The sequence below is a fragment of the Ochotona curzoniae genome, unplaced genomic scaffold (assembly GCF_017591425.1).
Source record: "Ochotona curzoniae isolate NIBS_2020 unplaced genomic scaffold, NIBS_Ocur_1.0 contig_66, whole genome shotgun sequence".
Lineage (NCBI taxonomy): Eukaryota > Metazoa > Chordata > Mammalia > Lagomorpha > Ochotonidae > Ochotona > Ochotona curzoniae.
In genome coordinates this window covers 15,050,020-15,072,719 of record NW_024466512.1, presented here as the reverse complement: position 1 = coordinate 15,072,719, position 22,700 = coordinate 15,050,020, and the positions used below count along the sequence as shown (strand labels likewise).

Here is a 22,700-nt window from a genome sequence, read left to right as displayed (position 1 = left end):
TGTTGCTTACATGTGATAACCCCGTGTCGCGTGATGCTTTGTTTTCTCTTGGAAGCAACAAATGAGAGAAACTCATTCTTTGGCTCCCTCCAAACAGAGCTCCCAGGCAGCTCTGCTTAGGGTCCCTGTTGGGGTCCCTGTCACCCCCTGTCGGCCCTTGCTTTGAGTCCCTGGGGTTCTTTGACTTGTCGCCAGGGACTGAGCCAGGTGTCAAAGGACAAGACCATTGCGACCCCAGGGGCTTGGGGTAGTGGTGCTTTTAGGGGAGACGAAGATGCTGATGTCATCCTGGATAGGGTCAACTGTTTTTCCATTCACCTAATGATCCAGAACCCAGGTTGCCTGGCTCCCAGCCAACTGCCCCTCTGGCTGATTGGAGGACAAGGGGCCTGGTGGATGGATTCCCAGCCAGGGAGTTGGAGGCCAAGCCTTCCCCTGCAGCCAATGAGGATCCCGCTCGTTGCTGGGCAGGAAACAGCCTTCTGGGTCATGTCCTCACCTTTCCTCAGCTAAAGTTCCCCAACCGTCTGCTTCAAATTCAAGCGTGCATCCAGTTCCATGAGTAACCACATTATTTTTAAACAGCATCCTTCAGCCACGGGCTCGCCTGGATTTCCACAGATAGGTGAATTTTGTGTGTGTGTGTGTGAAAGCAGGACAAGATTTCCTTTTAGGATTGTTTTGAAACACCTGCAGGGATTCCCTGGGGTTCAAGGTAAAGACTTTACCTGGTTCTTAGAGAGGAATCAGCAAATACATAAAAACTAGCGCAGGTGGAAGTAAAAGAAAAGAAACCAGCGCATGTGGAGAGGTGGAAACTAAGGGATGGGTTTTGGTGACAGCAAAGAGGCAGACTTTGAGGACTTAGCAAAGGAATGTCCCATCTTAATGCCTTATAATATTAAGAAACACTCAGAGAATAGTTAGAAACTCAACTCCGGAAGTAACAGAGACTGAAGTTAGAGCTGCATTACCTTCACCTAGCTGGACAGGTGGCTGTACTTCACTGAGCCTTAGTCTCTTTTTTATATGTGAAATGGGCATAAAAGCATTAAATGAGAAATCTGTGCTCAGGACAGCCTGGCTGATAGAGTGCTTAATATGTATCCTAAACTGTCAAATTAGTAGACCCTAACTGTAGCAACATGATTTCTGGCCACATAATGATTTAAATATTTAGCTGTCTCTGTGGAATTGTTAGGCTACCAGAAGGCTTAAGTTGGGACAGTGCATTAGCCAGTGTGTTTCTCCTTCATTATTTCAGATGACTTTGTATTTAAAAATAGACATCTTATTCATATACTAAGTGTTGGTAATAATTGCTAGTTGAAAAAACAAATCGCTAAGTTTTATTCTTGTTAGTCAATAAAGAACACCACAGTTTCATATCTTACAGGAGCCACATTATATATATATAATGTTACTGATTTATAAAGATATATATATTTTTTATTCAGGCACAGGTGTTTGGCAGAGCACTTGAGTGCTGCTTGGGACAGTCGCGTCTCCTGTTGGAGTGCCTGGGTTTGAGTCTCAGCCCTGCTCTAATTCCAGCTTCCTGCTACTGTAGACGCTGGAGTGCAGTGGGTGATGGCGCAGTGCCCCATGGGAACCTTCACTGAGTTCTGATCTTCCACTTCGGCCTGACTCAGTCCTGGCTGTTGTGGGCATTTGGGGAGTCTGTCTCTTTCAAATCAATTTTAAAAATTAGAATTTTTCAAAATTTCAAACAATATAAAAGGAAAAGGTTCTTGCCATATTTCAATTTCCAGAGGTATTTACAGTTAACAATAATTAATTACATGTTTAATTTTCCCTGGAATGCTGTGTTCTATGATTTAGACAAACTGAGTTGTATTTCCATACATTTTAGGGAATTAGGTTTTCTCCTTAATGAACCACTTAGAAATCTTTGTGACTTGTAATAGTACCAAGTTTCCAGGGTAAGGTTTGATGCGAGAGGTTCTTCAAAGTTGCATTTGCTTGTTTCTCTGTTGTGTATATGTCTCAAGCGAAGCTGAGACCACATCTGTCCACAGGAACCACATCTCCAGCTTCTGCTGCTTCAACCACAGGGAACAGCAGCTGGCATGGTGGCACAGCAGGCTAAGCTACAACCTGGGCCTCCTGGCTGCTCCAATTCCACTCCAGCTCCCTGCCAGTGTGCCTGGGAAAACAGAGGAGGATGTAGAACTCCCAGATAGAATCCTGGCTCAGCCCCTCCTCCTCTGTCTCTGTAACTCTGTATTTAAAATAAAACTTTTTTTTTTAAGGAAGCATAAAAAGCAGTGAATTTAGGATTAAAAACAACTGTGTTGAAACTGAAATCAAGCTGTTGGAGTCTTGAAGGCAGAAGGTGTCAAAAACATGGTATGCATTAGATATATGTTTACATATTTCATTTTATCTGACTTGGAGTGTTCTCTTCCCAGAGCTCCAGATGCTGAGCTGAGGGATCCGGGAAGCAGCCATTGCAGGAATGTATGCAACTCCATTGTAGTCCCTTGTATGCAGGGGCCGTCTTTACCAGCACTTCACCGATCGACACTTTATTTCTGTTTTGTTTTGTTTTTGTCTTTTTGTTAAGAACAATGTCACAAGAAGCTCCCTTGTACAGGCAGCTTTGATTATTGCTACAAGGAAAACCATAGGACAAATTCCTAGAATGATAACTGTTGAGTTAGTTTCCTTTGTTGCAATTCTAATACACAGTTTTTGATTTACTCCCAGTCTCATTGACTGTCTGTCTCACACCAGTCCTGGAGATCATAACTCCACAATCTAACAAGTAGAGTATTATTTTTAAAACAACACAACAGTGCACACACGTGGGGCAGCTGCACCTCCTCAGTAGTATCACCCACAGAGACCAAAGCACATAGTCCCAAGGAGAGGTGTGCTGTTTTGGTTTCCCACCGGGACAGAGGGTCACAGGCGCTGAGACCTGCTGCTTATTCCAGGCACTTTTGGCAGCTTCTGGAAGAGGCTGTCTGGAAGAAGGGGATCTTAACTGGAAGGAGGTCTGAGGCTTCTCCTAGACCCAGTACCTGGAATGCAGCAGGCACCTGTGAGCAACCCGTAGTGCCAGCCTCCCCAACAGGTTTGATCTTCGGGGACTCTGGACCTGGGCTCCATCCCTTGCTTCTCTCTACCACCTCCTTCCAGATTGTTTAATTTCTTTGAATTTTCATATTAGGTGTCAGTTTAGAGACCCCCTATTAATGTGTTGGCTTGGGAGGCCAGGTTGAATGACAATGCAGGTGGGCATTTTATATTCCCAGGGAGACACGGATAACATCCACATCTGCTACTGAGGCAGCATAGGAAGGGTGACAGGGATGCTTGGGGACAGAATGACTCACCTGTAATCCTGCTTCTGACCCTTGGAAGCAAGGTAACTTTTAGCAATTTTTTAAGTATTTTCCCAAGCCTCACTTTCCTCAGTTTTAAGACAGGTAGCAGTAGCTACCTCACAGCATCACTGTGAGTACAGACTAACCTACGCAGGTACTTAGCAGCTGGTATTCATTGACACCAGCCTCATCACCTGATCCTGGTTTGCTTGCAGGTCATGGAGGGACAAGGTGCTTTTGCAGAGTGGACCGGGGTGCTAATCCACTCCACTTCCCAGTCACACTCTGTTGAGTCCAGTGACATACAGACTGATTTGCTTCAGTTACTGTAAAGCACACCCTTGGTGTGGGGGAGAGGGGTGAGGGGAGAACAGAACACAGCAGAGCCCCAGCCCCAGCTGGGGACTCAATGCTTTTTCATGGCTCCTGGAGAAAGAAGTGAGATTGGCAATTCTCAACACGCTGAGTACTGGACTTAGACCATGTTAAGGGAAACTCTGCCTCATCCTGAAAACGCCTTGTGAGGGCTTGAGTCAGGACATGCAAAACTACCCTTGTTCCCTCAACCCTGTTGCAACTCAAATTTCAGGAACGATCTAAATTTGCACAGAAGTTGCCAATCAGAAGCTATAAGCATGGCAATGGGATTTTTCGAAAACATCTTGAGCTTCATCCACTTTTCGCTTTTGCATTTTGAAAATTCCGAACTTATAGAAAGGATGCAAGGAAAGTTCAATGAATGTGTGCATTTACTTATTGTTGCTTATACTGCTGTATGTTGGCACATCACTTTGGGATGCAGACAGCTGCGTTCATAATGTGATGCAGCATCCCCCCCGCTTTGGCCAGTAAAAGCATTAGAGGCAGACTTAATCACATCTGATTGAGATTTCCTGACATTCAGCTTCCTGGTGGTTACAATTTGTTTTGTATGTTTTGTTTTGTTTTGTTGGAGTGGAATACTAAGAATTTTTGTAGTAACTGCCAGATTGAATAGATACTGAGCCAAACACACAGATACAATATTCCTAATTCCCACAGTGACTCCGAGCAGGATCACTTCCCTCCTAATTTGCACCGCATTTGGTAACTGACACCCAGAGCGGCTGGCTCACTTCACCGATAAGTTGCAGATCTGGTCTCAAAAACAGATTAAAAAAAAACCAAACAAACCTTAAAACAAACCCTACAGGGCCCTTCTTTTGAGATTTTAAAACATTCTCAGAGGTGCTGGAAAGGATTTTGATGCAAAGGTAAGGAAAACTTTGTGTCTTATTGTGCTGTAAATTTCTGGAAGAGCACGATATTCATTTCGGGTCATTCCATTACACTAAGGTAGTTTGGTGTGGGGAGAAGACGGGGTTCCATGGAAACCCCAGCCAGGAGTTTCGCCAGAGAAAGCAGCGGTGAGGGGACGAAGCAGCGTGATTCTTGTTCCTGGCGCCTTCTCCCCCGTGCTGAAACAAGGGCGACAGCTAACACCGTCCATTCGATTCCCCCTCCCCCCGAGGGACGGTGAGATCCAATTTTGTAAACTCCGGCTATCTGATCTTTTGACTACAAGCAACGAAACGACTTTATCCGCCGCTGGAGACACCGGAGGAGCAAGAGGAGGAGGCTGGGGAGCCCAAGAGGAACGGCAGAAATCAAGGCAGGCGCAGGTGCCCCGTGGAGCTAGGCAGAAGAAAGCACTGCAGGAGATTGAATTGGCTGCCAGGTGTCGGAGGATGTAGTTCCAGAATCATCTTCGGCGTGGCTGCGGAGAGGGGCGCAGGCCGGCTGGAGACCACCAGCAAGCCTCTAGGCCGTGGGCAGCCTGAAGTGCGATCCGACTCTCAGGAACCGAGGCACGAGTTCCTCCGCTCTTCCGGGCCGTGAGTGTTTGCAGCCCGACGGCGGGACTCTGGTAGCCCCTTTGACGGTTCTGGGAGCCTGGGCTCCTCCCGGTTCCTCCTCGTCTCCCAGCCGTGCGCCATCACCTGGAGCTGTGCCTGGCCGCGCGACAGCTCAGCCTCTGACAGGTGGCCCGGCGCACACCCGAGCTTCGAGGCGGTGGCGGCGGCCGCACGGTGTGGGAGAACTTTCTCCCTCACATGCTCACTGAAATTTGGTCGATAAATAAACGATGTAAAACGCACGCTTGGGTTTTGTCTTGGCGCTCGAACGGGTCTTAACGGGCTCCTTCAATCGAGGAACGAAAGGAAGGAGGAAACCCATGACGGCCCTACTAGCTGTTTCTGGGGGCCCCTGAAATCAGCATCTGGATTGACCCCTAGGCTTACGAACCTCCCCCACCAGGGGCTGAGCCCGAGCGTCCGCCCCGCGGGGTCGTGAGGGGCAAGAGCCAGACTCCCCGTCCCCGGGCGGAGGACGCCGAGCCCTGAGCACTCGGCGAGACCCCCGTGGGGGCGCTCCGGGCACCCGCTCGGCAGGGGCCACGCGAGGGTGCGCTCGCCGAGCCCGGGGCCAGCCCGAAGGCCTCGCGGCTCCCGGGAGCGACGAGCGCGCGGCGGCGGGCCACGGGCTGGCGTGCGTCTCGCCTCCTCACGCGGTGCGTCCCCGCGCTGAGGCGCGCCCGGCTCGCGACCCGGCGGGCGCCCGGAGCCGGCGGGCAGAGCTCCGCGGACGGCCTGGGCGTCCGACAGCCCCCCGGCCGCCGAGCGGCTCCCGCCGGGGGGGAGACGCCCCCCAGGGCCCTGGGCCCCCCGCCCCCGCTCGGTCAGGCCGCGAGAGGCCGAGCGCGCGGCGCGACGACGACGACGAGGAGGAGGCGGCGCCGCCGGGACTGCCTCCTCCCTCTCCGCCCCTCGCGTCTCCTCCCCGCGCCACCGGGAAGGACAACGGGACTGGGCACGGGGACCCCGGCCAGTGAGCGCCCGTGTGCCGGGACCGCCCCTCCCGCGCGCTCTCTCGCCGCGAGCCCCGGCCGCTCTCGCCCCCGCATGGTGCTGGCAGCAGCCATGAGTCAGGATGCCGACCCCAGCGGTCCGGAGCCCGCGGACCGAGATGCCGGCTCTGTGCCCGGCGCCCCGGCGCCCCCAGTGCCCCCGGGCCCGCGAGGGATGCAGCCACCGCCGCCGCCGCCGCCGCCCCAAGCCGGTCTTCCTCAGATCATCCAAAAGTAAGAGGAGGGAGACGGGGACCAGGAGCCGGAGGTGCGCTTGTCAGGACCCTGCGCGGGGCTCTCTCGGGCTCCGGGAGTTTAAAGTTCTCCTGCCGGTCCCTGGGCAGTGTCGGTGTCACTCCGGCTGAGAGACTGGGGTGAAGTTATTTGGGGGAAATGATCTGGTGGGTTTCTTTTTTCCGCCTCAACTTCTTTCCTCTTCAGGGATGTTACTAAAATAGTTCAAACTGGGGAAATGGTCCAGAGACTGTTTTCATCCTTGTGGTCCTCCGGCCTCTGGAATGTGTGGCGAGTGGTGCGTGAGTGCGTGTGTGAGCGTTATGCGGAGCAGGGACAAGCGCCCTGCGCGCACACGTGAAAACACCTTAGGGGTGGCCCTGGAGTCACCCCTGCGGATGGGGGTGACAAGGTCCGCAGGCAGCCTGCCTTGCCCGGAAAGTGTAGGCATGTGGTGAGGAGGGCCCCTTGATGCTCTCAGCTGCGCCACGGGTTTCCCCATTAGTGTTACCATGTTGTGGCTCGCGCTCAACTGCGCGACTTGGGTCGGGTGTTCCATGGGCTTTCCAACGCTGGCGCTGCGTGGGTCTCGGTCGGGGGTCCCGAGATAAACTTGCAGCCAATTAGGCGCACGGACAAGAGGGCATGTTATGCCTGGGCCGTTCCTTCTGGTTTTGGACAGGGTAAGGCCTAGAACGTAGGTAGGTTTCGTATTTGAAGGATCTTAATTCCCCTCGGGGGTCTTATCCAGTGTGACAAGAAGTTCTTGGAACTGCGGTAAGGAGTGTAGGAAAGTGGTCTGAAAGCGCTTGGGGACAATGGCCCAGGCTCCATGAACTCCGCGCGGGTCACATCTCACCGTGGTGGCGCACGCAAGTCGTGCTGATGCTTCGAGTTATGTAAACATTAAAATGCAGTCCGAGAAATGCCGAGGGACAGGCTGGGGGGCGGCAGGTAGCATTCAGGACTGACAGTTTTGAAGACAGAAGAGCCACATTTGACATCAAGTAGCGCTGGTTTCGTATTTCAGATCAAAATGGTGTCCTATTTTTGACTGAGGGCATATTAACGCCCATGTATGGCAGTTTTTTGCTATTCGGTTTGATGTTTTCTGTAGTTTTCCATTCCTCACAGTTCCTCCACTATCTGAAAATCAAAATATATGATTTTTCTATTGTTTTTACTAAAATTATGTCAGCCAGTTTTTACCATATCTAACGGGTTATATAATTAAAATTTCTGTTTGGTCCTTCGTGTGAATATAAGCCAACAGAAAGAAAAATATTTCAAGTCTAAAGTTTACTTACTAAAAAAAAAGACAATTTCCAATTTGCTCAATTGTTTATTTATAAGCGTCTACTGCACTTCTCATTGAGCCACGGTTTTGGGGCTTGAAATTAGGCTTGTGGAATTGTTAACATGTTTGTCACGACTTTGCATTTTTCTATTCATTTACTTTTAAGGTAGGAGAAAATTGAGAACTTTATGTTCCCGGGAAATGGATGATGGCTATCCGTGTAAGGAATATTTAGAGTTGAAATGAGTGTCACTTTGTGGAATGGATTGTCTGGAACGTGTTTTAATGCCACGGGTCATTAATAACTTGCCTGATAAATTCGCATCTATCCCCATTTAGGAAATTCTATGTCTGGAGTATGTTATCTTACAAGATAAGAAGGAGCTTTTTCAAAGATGGACCCTTCTGCTTGCCTTCCTGTGGGCCAGGTCTCAAGGAGTGCCTGGTGGCCCTGCGCCGGTTCGCGCCGGTTTGCGCCAGATCGCGCCGGTTGCGTGTTGGGGTGTGGGTCGCAGATGGGTGGATATGCCGCTAGGAGCTGAAGTTGGTGCACCTCGGTTTCAGAGGCCTTTTGTATAGCATGATGTTGGCTGTGCCCCGGCAGCACCTGCTGAAATTCCGCTGGAACTGGACATAATGCGGCAAACGCCTCTCAGGTCCATCTCTAATGCGCTGAAACCCGAGCAGGTTATTTTGAAGTGAGGTTTGCATAATTTAATCTGACAACCATTTCTACACAGTGGCGAGGTGCTGTCTACATCAGCCATCTTTGAAAAAAGGTGGTGGGACATGGCGCTGGGCCACGGGAGCAGGGTCCGTCGACCTTTTGATTGGGATGTTTTTGTGCCTTTTGATTGGGGTGTTTTCATGGGCTAGAGTTCCTGGTGAAATTATTTTCAAATGCATTGTAAATACTAATTTCTCTGATCGTTTTAGTGAGGTCATTATGTTATGCCCAAGAGAAATTGTGGCCACTTTCAAAATGATGGGCAGGTGGTGTTTAAGGGTTGTAATCCCCCCTCCCCTTTCTTAATATCTGTGCTTACTGACTTTTATTTGTAATGGCTTTGATTTGGGGCGAAGTCATCGATTTTGGCAAAACCACAGTAATAGAATAAAAACCATTTCCTGTTCAGTTATGTGCTTTTGGGTTAACACACAAGGGGAGACAACAAGTAATGAGGCTGACTGTTGTTTGCTTTGCAAAAGTATCGATAGTTATGAAGGTTGTATTTTAAGTTGATTTTCATGGGGCACTTTTGTTCCAATCAGAATTATTTAGTATCCTATCTTAGCCTTGTTAGCTTCAGTTGAAAATCATCCGTACCTTCTCTTCTGTCCACCCCAACCCTGCCAATATTAACGTTGTCAGTAAAGATTATCAGCCATGTTATAGAGCCATATCACTAATATTGAATGAGATTTTGCTTTAGATGTTCATTCTCTGGCCAAGGTGGAGGTATTGTTTTAGATGATATGGGACATTATTTACATTGCTTGGGCAGCAAAAAATACAAACCTGAATATGATATTTCTGTGTGTTTAGGAATTCAGAAGAAATCAAGACATATATGTGTGTATGTGTGTATACCAACATACTAGAAGACAGAAAACTTGGGGCATCTTGGTGCATTGTTTTTAAAGATTTTTATTTATTTTTATGGTAAAGTCAGATATACAGAGAGGAGGAGAGACGGAGAGAAACATCTTCTGCCTGTTGATTGACTCCCCAAGCTACTGCAAGAGCTTGGAGCTAAGCCAAGCTGAAGCCAGGAGCCAGGAACTCCCGGGTCTCCCACATGGATGCAGGGTTCCAAGGCTTTGGGCCATCCTCGACTGCTTTCTCAGACCTCAAGCAGGGAAGTGGGGCCTCTAGGACATGAACTAATGCCCATATGGGATCCCGGGGCATGCGAGATGAGAACTTTTAGTCACTAGGCTACTCTGATGGGCCCTTGGTGAATGTTTAATGAGGATTTATAACCTCAAACATCCAGATTGATTTTATTTTAATAATATGCTTTATAATCAAATCTAATCCTCGATTTACATGAAGTTATTTAACTTTGATGAACTTCAGAAATGTAAAGTCTAACTGCAACTTAAAAGTTCTCATCAGGGTGAAATAGAGCCACTCAATTCTGTGTGAAATGTTGAATCCACTATGACATGGGACCATAAAGCATATCACTAATCGTGGTAGATGGATGTACTTTAATGAAGTGGGCACATGTGTCATTTTCCTAAATTATTTTGTTTTTAGCAAAATATTCCTGGCTAATGCATGACGTTGGATTTCATGTTTGAGTATAGGTGACATAAAAATTACAAATATAGAACAAGTTTTGATTTAGAATGTGATAGTGTCACCTGTGTGAAAGTGTTGGTGGCTTATGAACTCATTAACTCAGCTTTGATCTTTTAAAAAGTTTTATTTAATTTTCATTTATAAGTTAGAATTACAGAGAGGAGAAACAGATCTAGCTTTTGGTTCGCTCCCTAAATGACTGCGATTGTCAGAACTGAGCCAGGACCCAGGAGCTTTTCCAGCTCTCCCATGTGGGTGCAGGGGCACAAGGACTTCAGCTACCCTCTGCTGTTTTCCCAGGCCATAAGCAAGGGAGCTGGATGGGAAGAGAAGCAGCCACAACATGAACGGGCGCCCACAGGAAGGAGCTTAGCATAGTACCCCAGGGTGCTGGCTCACTGTCTTCTAGCAGTTTGAACCCTGGCTGCATTTTCAGTGTTAAGTGCTCTTCTGACTCAGAGTAGGAAATGTGACAAGTAGCAGCTCCAACTACAGAGGGTTTTACAGAATCCTGCATTTGGAAGGGTCTCCCCGTAGCTCTCAGTGAGTGAGAGCAGGCTCCCAGTGTGTGATGTCCGCCCTCTCTGATGGGCATACTGATACTTATATGCAAAACCGGAGGAAGGAAGCAAGGATTTCCTAAAAAGGGCGATTTCTCCACATTCTTATCTGGTCCTTGTTGAGGAGAGAATGGAATGTCTAACATCTGCATCAGATTCTAATATCAGTTTGAGCTTGTTTTTTTTTGGGGGGGGGAAGTAAGAATACAGTTGTGGAAGGAATTTTGGAAATATTTAACACCATCTCGAACTGTGCATGAGACAAGCACTGGACAAGGGGACACATCTGAGTGGATTAAGCATTTACCCAAATGGGAGGAGAGAAGGCCAAATCGTTTCTTAGATGTTTGAAAAGTTTTCTTTGCTACTCCAGAAAGCCTCTTCAAGGTATATTTTTAAAAGACATTTTGCTAGAGGGTTTGTTGTCATTAAGCATTTTTTAAGGAATACTGTATTCATCTGGCTAGCAGCTTTTCTCAAATTGCCAACGAGATCAGTGTTTATGAAATGTGGAACTTGACTGCCATTCGTCACAGTGAATGGCTTTACATATGGTGGGCTGAGTGGTTCTAATACCGGCAACTGGAGCGGGACCGGGAACAAATGCTACACCTCCTTCATTCTTCCAGCCACTTCGTCCGCTTCCTACTTGGCAGTTTCTCAGCTTAGTGGTTTAAAAAGCCCACATCTGTGCATCTGATCTATCTTTGCCTGTCCCCATCGTCACCAGAGGGAACCCCAACAGGGTCGATGGGCAGTGAAATGACCCCGCATGATCCAGTTTCTCTGGATCAGCTCTTTGTTTTTCTTGTGGCCACAGGTTCTTGATTGCAGCTTAAGCTATTATTTCTTCTCTGCCCACAGTAGTTAATCTTCAGGTAAACAAACGGCTATTGCTCAGCTCACAGCCAAGAGAAGCAAGAGTGGAAGGACAGAAATGAAACTGGATGGAGCGGAATAGGCACACTGAGAGTGGAGGAGCCGAGGCGGTGGGGTTTTGGAAGTTCCCAAAGCAGAGCTCCCCTCTTTATTTGCTGACCATGAAACTCTCCCCAGACAGAAGCTGAAGGGGTCTCCTGCACCCCCTGATCTGACCTGTCTTTGCTGCCCCCATCATGATCGAGTTTGGGATGGTTTAATTGATACTGTTTTGTATGTTTGGACAGGAGACCCCTGGCTGGTGTAAATGACCAAAAGCTATGTTCAGAATGAAGTGTTGAAAAGTTTTGCAGCAAGTAAAGTGATCTGCATTCCAGAATTAAGGCTAAGATTATAGTTTGTGATTTATAGAAAGGGACATATGGCAATTCTTTTTCTGGTTAATGAACCCAGCTGGATCTTGGTTAAAGGTGTATTTTCCTAGAGGCCTTTTATGGCTTGCTCCTACCAGTGCATGGACTGGGAAAAGCTGCCTCCAATTAAAAGGGCATGTTTTTGAGCCAGGAATGCGAATTTGGTTTCTAACACCACTGGTGGGCTGACAGTTTGATGGCTTAATGGGTGGTCACTGGTGAAATTCCACCCAGCCAGGAGCTGGACACAGTTTCAGAATTTGACATTTACAGATAGCAAGTTTGGGGACAAGTCAAGGCCTCAAGTTGTTTGAGAAGGACATGGAAGGAAAGGACCTCCTCCCCCTAAATGTTCATAAGGGTTTCTGTGTGTGTGTGGAGGGGCAAATGTCCATGTAATACAATGAAGTCCTTACGGTGGTGGAAATTTTGGTTGAGCTAGTTGATCCATCCTTTGCTCCAACTCCTGCTGGATTTTATAAGTTAAGTAAGTTCTCTGATCATTTACAAAGTGGCTTTTCCAACTTGCTGACAGCAAATCCTTAGGGGAGATGGTCTGTATCAACGCGAATGTACTTTATGGGTAAAAAGGGAGCAGTTAGGCAACTCACATGAGGATGTGTTAATAACTTCGAGGTCAGTTTTCCCCATAAATCTTCCCTTTTGTTCAGAAACACAAGGCTGGGGTCCTGCATGTGTTTGAGGGGTGGTTCTCACCCCATGAAGATATGTTACATGCCACTTTCCCTCTCTTTAATGTGGCCATTTGCTTCTGCCTTTCCCATGCACCTGCTTTCTCTCCATCATGCTAATGACCCATCGGCTCAGCCCCCGTTGCCGAGGCCGGCTCTGGCCTGCCAGCCCCCTCTTCCCGCTGTCCTGGCTTCTTAAACAATTTCCAGCTTTGCAGCTTGTCTACAGATACTTTCCCAAAGTTGCTTTTGAATTTTGTTAGTCTTGCCCTTTTAGCGCAAGTGCCCTTGTCAGGAGTGGACAGGTGAATATCTGTATTTACAAAGACACCTTAATTTCAGTCATCCTTTTTGCTTGGTTTGTTATGAATTGGTGATCGATTTGCCTGGTGGTGTCAAATGTAAAAGGAGAGCCTCTGCTTCAAATTAATTACTGAATTTCTGAAAAAGGAGGTCAGAAAAGGAAAAAAAGAAAAATCAGCCTTGCTCTGGGAGTGGGTGACGTGGACAAGCCAATTATCCCTCCTAATCCAGCCTCTGCAGGGATTGGAAATGATCCGTGGTAGTTCCTCTGAAGACTAGAGTTACCCAAGTCTGTGGAATTGTTAAACTTTGTGGACACAGGTATGTGTTTGTGAGATTGTCCATGCAAACAGCAATAACAACAAAGAGATAATTAAAATGTTTTCTGCAACATTTGCTAATATTTGGATCCATGAAATTATTTAGAATTACAAAAGTAGACACAAACAGCAGTGAAAAGGAGGAAGTGTTATACTGTCTTGCAATCGCTAAACAACTTGAATGGGTTTACAATTATTTTGAAGCCTTACTTATTTGGAAATGTTAAATACTGGTATTCCTAAAAAGAAACAAAGCAAAAGCCTACCGTTTTCTACTTAGGAAGCGACTCAAGGATTTCCTTGCCCCTCAACTGTGCTGAACGCAGCCGGCTAGGTCTGTTTGGAGAACCCGGGATTGGTGAATGCGGTAGAAGAGCAGGGCTGCTGTGCGGCTTTGGAAACCAAGACGACGCGCAGTCGCTCGGCTGCGTGGGCTGCCGGAGCCGTCGGGCTGCCTGCAGGAGATTGTTAAGTCCCCAAGCCGGGTTGCGGGCTTCTCTCAGGGGCCTCTCCCTCAAAGCGTGGAGGGTTCCTAGACCCTCTTAAAGATTCGGTTGCCGCCGGGACCCTACTCTGTGTCCGCCTGAGCTAGCAGAAGGTACTGGAAGGTGAAGGGGAGACTTTGATATGTTAAGCTTGATTGTATTAAAAGAGAGATGACTTGTGCGATTAAATTGTTGCTTTATCAACTTGATCATGGGACAGAGGATGAACACGAGGCCCTGTTCCAGCGTGTCTAGAAGTGTATCAAGCGAGAGACGGCTGAAAGGGTCTTTAGTTGGGAAAATAAACCGTGTGCTTATAGAAGCGCAGGCACTGTCCAGCCATTCCGATGGCGCTAGCAGCCTCGGTGTTTTGATACGGAGTGAGGACCACACAGTACTAACGAAAGCTAAATCTACAACCAGGAGATATACAAGGATCCCTTTTGTTTTTCTTAGAGCATGTACGCTGGTGCCTGGAAAAAAAATCTGAAGCGCCAACATAGATCCGAGCTGCGGCTCTGGCTGGTTGGTGCCGTTACCATGCTTTATCTTTTTTTCTTCTTCTGTTTTCTTTTAGTGAGCCCGTGTTACTTTTACAACCATAGAATGCAGTGAAGTTATTTTTTTCTAAAGCCAAGAAAGAAACAGTGCCTGTCACAGGGTGATTGAAGGCCGAGGCTGTGGCCAACTGGGAGGAGAAGCCCTTTCCAGCCAGCGATCGTGGCTTCCGCTGGACTGTCTGGGAAGAGAGGGAGACGTGGAGGCTGTCAGGGTTACTCAGTTCTCTGCTTGCTCTTCTCAGTATCTCCAGGAGTGTGAGCAGAGCACCCTGCGAGTGTTACCTCTGCCCTTCTGCTACTCCCTCTTCTGTGGGGGGTGGCCTGGGGGCCTGTCCTGAGCATCTCGGGCTCGGCTCCTGCTGGTCTTTCCTCTGCTCCTCTTGGTTTGGGGTGACCCCTTTTTTCCATATCCTTACTAGGGAGAAACTCAGCACCCACCTGCCTTTCACATCCCACAACACCGTGTGCGTACCCCTCTGTGGTGTGAGGATGGCCCTCTGAGCCAGTATTTTTGTTTAAAGGGAGTAAGTGCATTTCTGACTTGTCACTGCCAAGCCAGCTTCCAGCATGCCCGTTACGTCTTCTGCCACCTCTTCTGTTTACTTCAATTCTGCTTCAGCTAAGAGCATCATTTTGGTTGGCAATAAAAAGAAAGTAAATGTTGCTTTCTTAAAATTTCCTGCTGTTGTGTGCGTTCTCTCTGCTTTTGATGTCTTTCTTTCTCTGCCTCAACTGTTTAAAAGTAAGTTGTAAGGCCATAGTTTTGTCATCATGTCTAAGAGCATGAGTCCTATTTAAGCAGGTTTGTAACTTTCTCCATCAGAAACAGTGTTTTTCTCTTCTAAAAAATTGTTTTTATTTGAAGGACAGAGTTACAACAGACAAAGGAGAAAGAGGAAGAGGAGGCAGAAGAGGAGGAGGTGAGAGAGAGAGAGAGAGAGAGAGATCTTGCAGTGAGGAGATTCCTGCAGATCCCCTGCATGGGTTCAGGAGCCCATGCACTTGCACTTGAGCCGTTCTTCACTGCTTCCCCCAGGCCATTTGCAGGGAGTTGGATGGAAAATGGAGAACAGCTGGTTCTCCAAGTAGTAGCCATATGGGGTGCTGGCGCCATAGGTGGAAGCTTAACTGGTGCGCCACAGCTTCCAGCCCGAGACAAAATGTCTCTTATAGCTGGTTTTGAACTGCGTTTCAGTCCTCTAGTGCATTTGTTTGTGATGTCTCTTTCAATCTACCGCATGTACCTGATCCTTTCACTAGTAAGCTTGTAGGCTTGTCTTGCGGAATGAACCCTGATCTGGATGTGACTGTTTCCTCGCAGCCAGATTCAGGTCATGACTTTGGGCAATAGGATATGGGCGACATGTGTGGGCTCAGCCATTAACATTTGTCTGGACAAATTTTTTCAATGCACAAATATTTTTGATGCAGTAGGTGGAATTGGAATGATAACTAGAGATAGGGTTTAAATCAAACCACCTTGCAGGATGTTTGCATGGCACCAGCCTTTAGGCGTTCTCCGCATCTTCCTGGTCCTGTTTTAGGAGGACTTGACTTTTAGCCCAGTTATTTGCCTCCCAGCTCCTGCAGGTGCATGCTGTCCCCAGAGCTGCTGTAGTTTTTCATGATGCTCCAGCCGGTGGTGGGAAGGAGGTGCTAGCCTGTGAGGTTTCAAGAGGCATCCCCTGCCCCCGAAGCGGTGCTGGCTGTGTGTGGAGCTCTCGCATGCCTCCCTTTCCCAAGGCGCTGTATGAAGCCCACTTGGATGAATGCTGGAGTTGTTCGGTGACCGCCAGCTTGTTCATGCCGTTTAGATTTAAGTTACATGGCTATGTATGCCTCTTCCAGTTTAGTACTCTTATTTTCACACACAAAATATGTTTGGGCAGGGAAAGTGGTACAGTGTTCTAAAAGCAGTTTTATCACCACTGGCCCTGAGTGTCAGTATTCTCAGCTGTAAAAAGGAACAGTGATAATGAGGTAACTAACCTTCACTGGGTGCTTCCTGTGTGCCAGTTCCTGCCGTTCTGTCCATTTTACAGCGAGGAAAGCAAATCACAACCTTGTAAAGATTCAGAAAAGCTAAGAAAAACATTGTTTATGAAAGAACTGGCAAGATCAAGCTGGTAAGAGGTTGAGAATGGAGAGTATTGTACGATTCAAGTGGCCCATTTATTTCCACACCAGTATCTGTATTCTTAAAACAATTTCTAGAAATTCCCTTATTTATAAAAATGTTATAGGAGACATGACCACAATAAGTTTGAAAGTAAGTTATATTTAATTTGAGACAAACTAAGCAATCCAATTAAAAAATTCTTTTTAATGATTCCTTTCTTCTGTTTTCTTGTAGCTTAAAGTCTGAGTTTTGGTTTAAAGTGACATCTATATCCCAATTTAAATTCCATGAGCAGATCCAAGTCTGGCATCTGGTTCCCTGTCTTATTCTGGTTGTTATGCATGTTAGGCAAGACCTGAATTTGATGCTCATAGAGAGTATATAAACACTTATAATCCTCACAGCATGTGCTAAAATAATAACAGATAGTTTGATTTGCAAAGTGAGGATCTGCCAAGGTCTACCAGAGCATTCTGAACCAATTCAGAAAACCAGGATTCAGCAGTGATTAAAGTGTCTTGGGCTCCTATTAATAGCCAAAGGAATTCCTGAGTTGAAGTACCGCCACATCAATCTCCATTAGTCTCTGCCAGGCCAGCTTCTTGACCTGTCTTCACTGATGTTAAGGCGTACTTTTGCTTTAAAAAATCATAGTATTTAAAGGCAGACTGAGTAGAACCAATAAGTCAGGAAGAGACTGTTTGCTTTTAACCTGAGGAAGGGTTTATGGTAAAGTTTTGTTAAAAAGTGCATTTCCTGGTGTGTTTTAAATAGCAGCTCAGTAATTCTGGAATCTCAGTGGTCCATCCAAAACTCTGTCATACTTTTCCATATTATAGTGGTATAATTGAAATACCCGCCAAGCCACCAAACAACTTGATGTAATGAAGTTTTTCATGCTTTTTCTAACTCTCCTTAACTTCTCCCCCTTCAGACAATGGCTGATCTGCTTTATAGCACTGTCGGTTAGTTTGCGTTTTGTACAAATAAAAGAAAATGTGCACTCTTTTTTCACTTCTTTCACTCACAAATCTTTTTGGAAATAATAATTTTTAAAAAATTATAGTAAAATATACATAACATATCTTTATTGATCAGTTTTCTGTTGCTTCGACAAAATGCCCAAGACTGGGTACTTTAGAAAGGAAAGGGATTTAATTTAGTGCATAGTTTGGAGGCTGAAAGTTCAAGGTTGGGTAGCTCTATCTCTTTGGCCTCTGGTGAGGGTCCCATGGACTGCCGTCCCGGCCTAGTGGAGAAGTGGAAGGGAAATGACTGCATCCAGCAAAGGGCAAGCGTGTGGCGTGGCCTCCATTTATGACAACTTGCTTTAGCGGGAACAAATGGGTCCCAAGGGCATGGCATTGATTCTTTCCAAGGATAGTTCTCCAAAAGACCTGCCACTACTTACCTCTTAATGGTTCCACCACCCCAATACTGTCACAGTGAGGACCAAAGCAGCAAAATTTCTCCCTTTAACTACCTTAAAGGGTTTATTTCCAGACATTGTTGTGTAACAGTCACCACCATCTGTCTCCAAAGCATTTGTGTCCCCCCAAAAGGAAACCTCAAACTCACTAAATAGTTACTTCCTATTTCCTCTTCCCCTGAGTCCTTGGAAACCTCCCATGCTGCTGGCTCTGGATTTTCCTGTTCTGGATATTTCAGACCACTGGACTCATGTGGACTTTTGTGTATGACTCCTTTCAGAAGCACAGTCTTTTCAGTGTTTATCCACGGTGTATCGTGTGTCAGGACCTAGTTCGTTTTCTTGCTGAATAGTACTGCATTGTGAGGGGAGGCAATGTTTGTTGACCCATTCATCCACTGGTGAATATTTGGGTTGTCTCCATTTTCTGACTATTGTGACTATTGTGTACGAGTTTTTGCTTGAACATCTGCTTCCAGCTTTTTTGGGTACATATCATGGAGTAGAACTGGAGCATCCTGTGCTAATTCTGTGTTTAAATTATTATTGAGGAACCTCCAGACTGCTTTCCAAAGTCTACACCAGTTGACATTCCTCCCACCATGAATGAAAGTTCCTATTTGTCTGTAACTTTGTCAATATTTGTTGTTTTCCATGGTTTCATTATTTTTTTCTTTCTCCTTATGGTCATTCTACTGAGTGTGAAGTGGTATCCCATTGTGGCTTTGGTGTTTTTCACTAGTGACTGATAATGTTGAGCTTGTTGATGATTTGTGTCAATTCTTTGGAGAAATTTCTATGCAAATCTATTATCCATTTTAAAACCTTGGATTCCTTATATTTTGTTTAGAATTATAACTGTGCTTTATAAATTCTGGATCTTTGTTGAATACATGACTCACAAACATCTTATTTAGATTTGCTTTTAACATTTTATTTTTTTATTTTATTTTATTTATTTTATTATTTTTTTTTATTTCCAACCTACCAATGTTGTAGGTTTTTTTTTTTTTTTTTAAGATTTAGCTATTTTTGTTGGAAATGCAGACATACAGAGAAGAAGATACACAGAGAAAGATTCTCTGTTCACTGGCTCACTCTCAAAAATGGCCACAACAGCCAAAGCTAAGCTAATCCGAAGCCAGGGGCTTATTTGCTGGTTTGGCTATTGCAAATAAGTATGATATGATGTAAGCCTTTATCTGGACACATATTTTAATTTTTCTTAAACAAACAACAAGGCCAATGATAACCTTTTAAGAATGTAAATGTTTTATGTAAGAATCACTATTGAGGGTCAGGCATTTAGGGCAGCAATTAATGCACCACATGGGATGCTTGCATCAGACACTGGAGTGCTTGGTTTGAGTCCCAGCTCAGCTTCCAATCAGTTTCCTATTAGTTTGCACCTGAGAGGCAACAGGTGCTGGCTCAAGTTCTTGGATCCCTGCCACCTATGTGGGCGACCTGGATTGAGTTCTGGGCTCCCGGTGTCAGTGTGGCCCAGTCAGCCCTGGCTATTGCAGGCCTTGTTGGAGTGTAAACACACAGATTGGCCATCTCTCCCTCTCTTTGTGTTTCTCTCTGCCTTCAAATAACAGATATCTGTTACCAGGTTTGTTACTGAGTCTTTGGAGCATATTATTGTGATCACTTCAAGACGTTTAACCACACACAATTCGTTTCCAACTTAGTTTTTGGAAGCAATCACTTGTCAGTTTAGTTCGCTTTTCTTCTAGTGATGATTCTTCATTGTTTTTCATTTGGCAAGTAATTATGAACATGGAACCTGAGACACAAGATGAGTAAGACTTCAAAACCACAGGGCTTCAAGCTGGGAAGGACCCTGAAGACGATTTCATGCAGCTCTCTCATGTAGAAAAGGAAGACAGGCCCAGAAAGGAGCCTAGATTGCCAGAGCCTATCAGATAATAGAGAATTAAGTGGAGCATTGAAACCGTGCTGTCTCTGAGGGTGATTTCAAGTCCCCCAGCCCTGAGGCATCTTGCAGGGACCTCCTTCCTGGGGGAGTGAGTCCCACTGTGTTCTTGTGGTGCTATAATGCTCACAGGGTACTCTGTTTCCTCCTAGGTTATCCCATTTAATCCCCCAACAACCCTGTGAAGTAGGTAGGGATTAAATAACTAGTTAGTGGCTCAGGGTCACCTAGCCAGTGATTGGAGAGAACAGGCTCCAAGCCAGGCCTCTGGCTCGGCACAACCTGCTCTCCCTCCTCCCTGTCTTTTGAATGCCTCCTCTTCTTCCTCCCTCACCACCAGTCCCCAGTTTCAGCCTCACCTGGCACCCAGCAGGGCCTGGGATTTAGTCTCTCTCTTCTGCACCCCACTGCATCCTTGATTTCATTGTCTTCTTACTTAAAGCCCTGGTGTCTTCTGGTTACTGTGGGTTGTCATTCAGGCTGTTGGATCTGCCCTAGTAGGCTCCCCAGCCTCTAGGCTTGCTTTGCTGTCTTTTTTGCTTGCTTATTTTAGTGTATGGGAGAGAGAGAAGGAAAGGGAAAAATGCTTGCAACAGTCAGGGATGGAATAGGTCAGAACCTGGGCCTGGGAACTCAGTCTGGGTCTTTCATATGGGTGATGGGGACCCAATCACTTTAGCCATCACAGCTGACCGCAGACTACATTGGCAGGAATTGCAGTCAGAAACTGAAGCTGGAAGTGGAACCCAGGCATCCCCATGTAGGACACAAGCATTTTAAATGCTAGGTCAAGTGTGTACCCCGCCATTCTGTCTGCTGTTCCTCCTGTTCATTCTGTCTGCCAATATCTTCTCACCTCTCCTGCCTGAGAATATTCTTGCTCATTTTCATGGATTGTGCATGGATCTCACCTCTTCCACTAACTTTTGCCTGATCCCAAGCAGGGATCTCTTTGGGGATTGGAGGCTGCTTTTCCTGTGACAATTTGGGGTTTCTTGTGATACCCTGCTCACTTACTCCTTTCGATTCTCCTAAAGGCCACTCAGAGTCCTTGTAAATAGGGTCAGTGGTGTTCATCTTTGTATCTTCAGCACCTGGAAGTACCCCTGACACATAGTTGAATATTCGAGAGAAGGAGGAACTTAATTGTATCTTTTCCCCATCCTATAATAGCTGGATCGGGGCACCCGCTGTCCATCAAGGTCTCCTACATGGGTAACAGGGACCGAAGTATTTGAACCATCACCTGCTGCCTCCCAGGGTGCATATTTGCAAAATGCTGTATCAGAAGCAGAAGTGGGACTTGATCTCAGGCACTCCAGTATGAGATAGGGTATCTCAAATGGTGGCTTAACCCACTACACCACAAGGCCCACCCCATAGCCTAACGTTGGTCTGACTTATTAATGAGAAAAATCACTTAGAATGATTATTCAGGGATGAGCATGGATGTGACACCAGAGCCTGGTTTTCTCCAATATGTACTTTATTTGGGATTAGATAGATATTAGTGCTAGGGGAGTAGGGTGGTGGTGGTGAATGCCCAGGTTGAAAAAGAAACCTTAATTCTGTTTGGTGCTTTACCATCAAGCTTCTGTGTGACGAGAGGTGTGTAGTTTCTGAGATTCTAGATGTGCTCAACAAGTGAGTTTGTGGTAGGCTGTGGGCACTGTTCTAGCAGTAAGTCGGATGTCCCATGGACGTGTGTTGTATTGGAATCTGGCTTTAGTCTTGACCGTTCATCTCCAGGCAGGAACCTGATTGTGTGCAGGCAATCTTAAGCCAAATTACTTCTGTGAGATTGGATTTAAATAGAGAAATAGTGAGAATGACCCCCTGGGAATTCTCCTTATATCTCATGTACCAAAGCTGCCAAAAGAGACATTTCTGGGTCACAAAAAAGGCTTGAACACTAAGATAGCACATTACTTACTTCAAACAATTTCTAAAACAGTGAAAGTCAGTACAACTGTACCATCAAGTTACTACTTTATCTTTCCTTATGGCTGGAGTTGCCATCTTCCAATAATTTACCAAGATGACGAACACGAAGGGAAAGAGGAGAAGAACCCGTTAAATGTTCTCATGGCCTTTTAGGACGCATGGAGTCATTCCTTTGGCTACATTCATGCGCATTTACGGGAAGGGGGACATTGTAGACATCAAGGGAATGGGTACTGTTCAAAGAGGAATGCCCCATAAATATTACCATGGCAAAACTGGAGTCTGCAGTGTTACCCAGCATGCTGTTGGCATTATTGTAAACAAACAAGACTAGGGCAAGATTCTTGCCAAGAGGATAAATGTGTATACTGAGCATATTGAACACTCTAAGAGCCGAGGCAGTTTCATGAAACGAGTGAAGGAAAATGATCAGAAAAGAAGCCAGAGAGAAAGGGTAGCCGAGTTCAGCTGAAGCACCAGCCTGCTCCACCCAGAGAAGCCCACTTTGTCAGAACCACTGGGAAGGATCCTGAGCCATTCCCTGTGGATTCATGGCAAACCAAGGGAAAGAAAAATAAAAAACCTCTGGGCTCCTAAAAAAAAGATACTATTTTATTATTACCTAGACATCTGTGAGAATGACAGTGTGCCTATGGTAGCAATAATGACAGTAGACGGTGGCAGTTTAAAGAAAGGAATTGCTGCTGGGAGTCTAAGCTACTGCTCAGACCTCCTCTGACTACCTTAGTTTTGAAAAAATGTTATTATTTATTGTCATTTACTTGAAAGAGAGTGGGGGGTGGGAAGAGAGAGGGAATGAGAACCAAACTTTCATTCATTGAATCCCTTCCCAAATGACAAGGCTGAAGCCAGGTGCCCAAAACTCCACTGGGGTCTCCATGGGTGGCAGGGTCCAAACACTTAAACCATTTGCTTTCACCTAGGATTCAGTAGCAGGAGGCTCCATTGGAAACAGAG

At 46.3% G+C, this 22,700-nt stretch overlaps 1 protein-coding gene and 1 pseudogene across 1 annotated transcript in view; both read left to right on the top strand.

The window, feature by feature from the left end:
* The first annotated feature begins 6,295 nt into the window (after positions 1 to 6,295).
* RBM20 (RNA binding motif protein 20) overlaps positions 6,296 to 22,700 on the top strand; it is a 180,211-nt gene continuing 163,806 nt past the window's right edge. The window contains exon 1 of the mRNA XM_040992499.1: positions 6,296 to 6,474. Coding sequence (XP_040848433.1) covers positions 6,296 to 6,474 — 179 coding nt within the window. The remainder of the gene's footprint in view (positions 6,475 to 22,700) is intronic.
* On the top strand, positions 21,817 to 22,319 carry LOC121164329 (annotated as a pseudogene).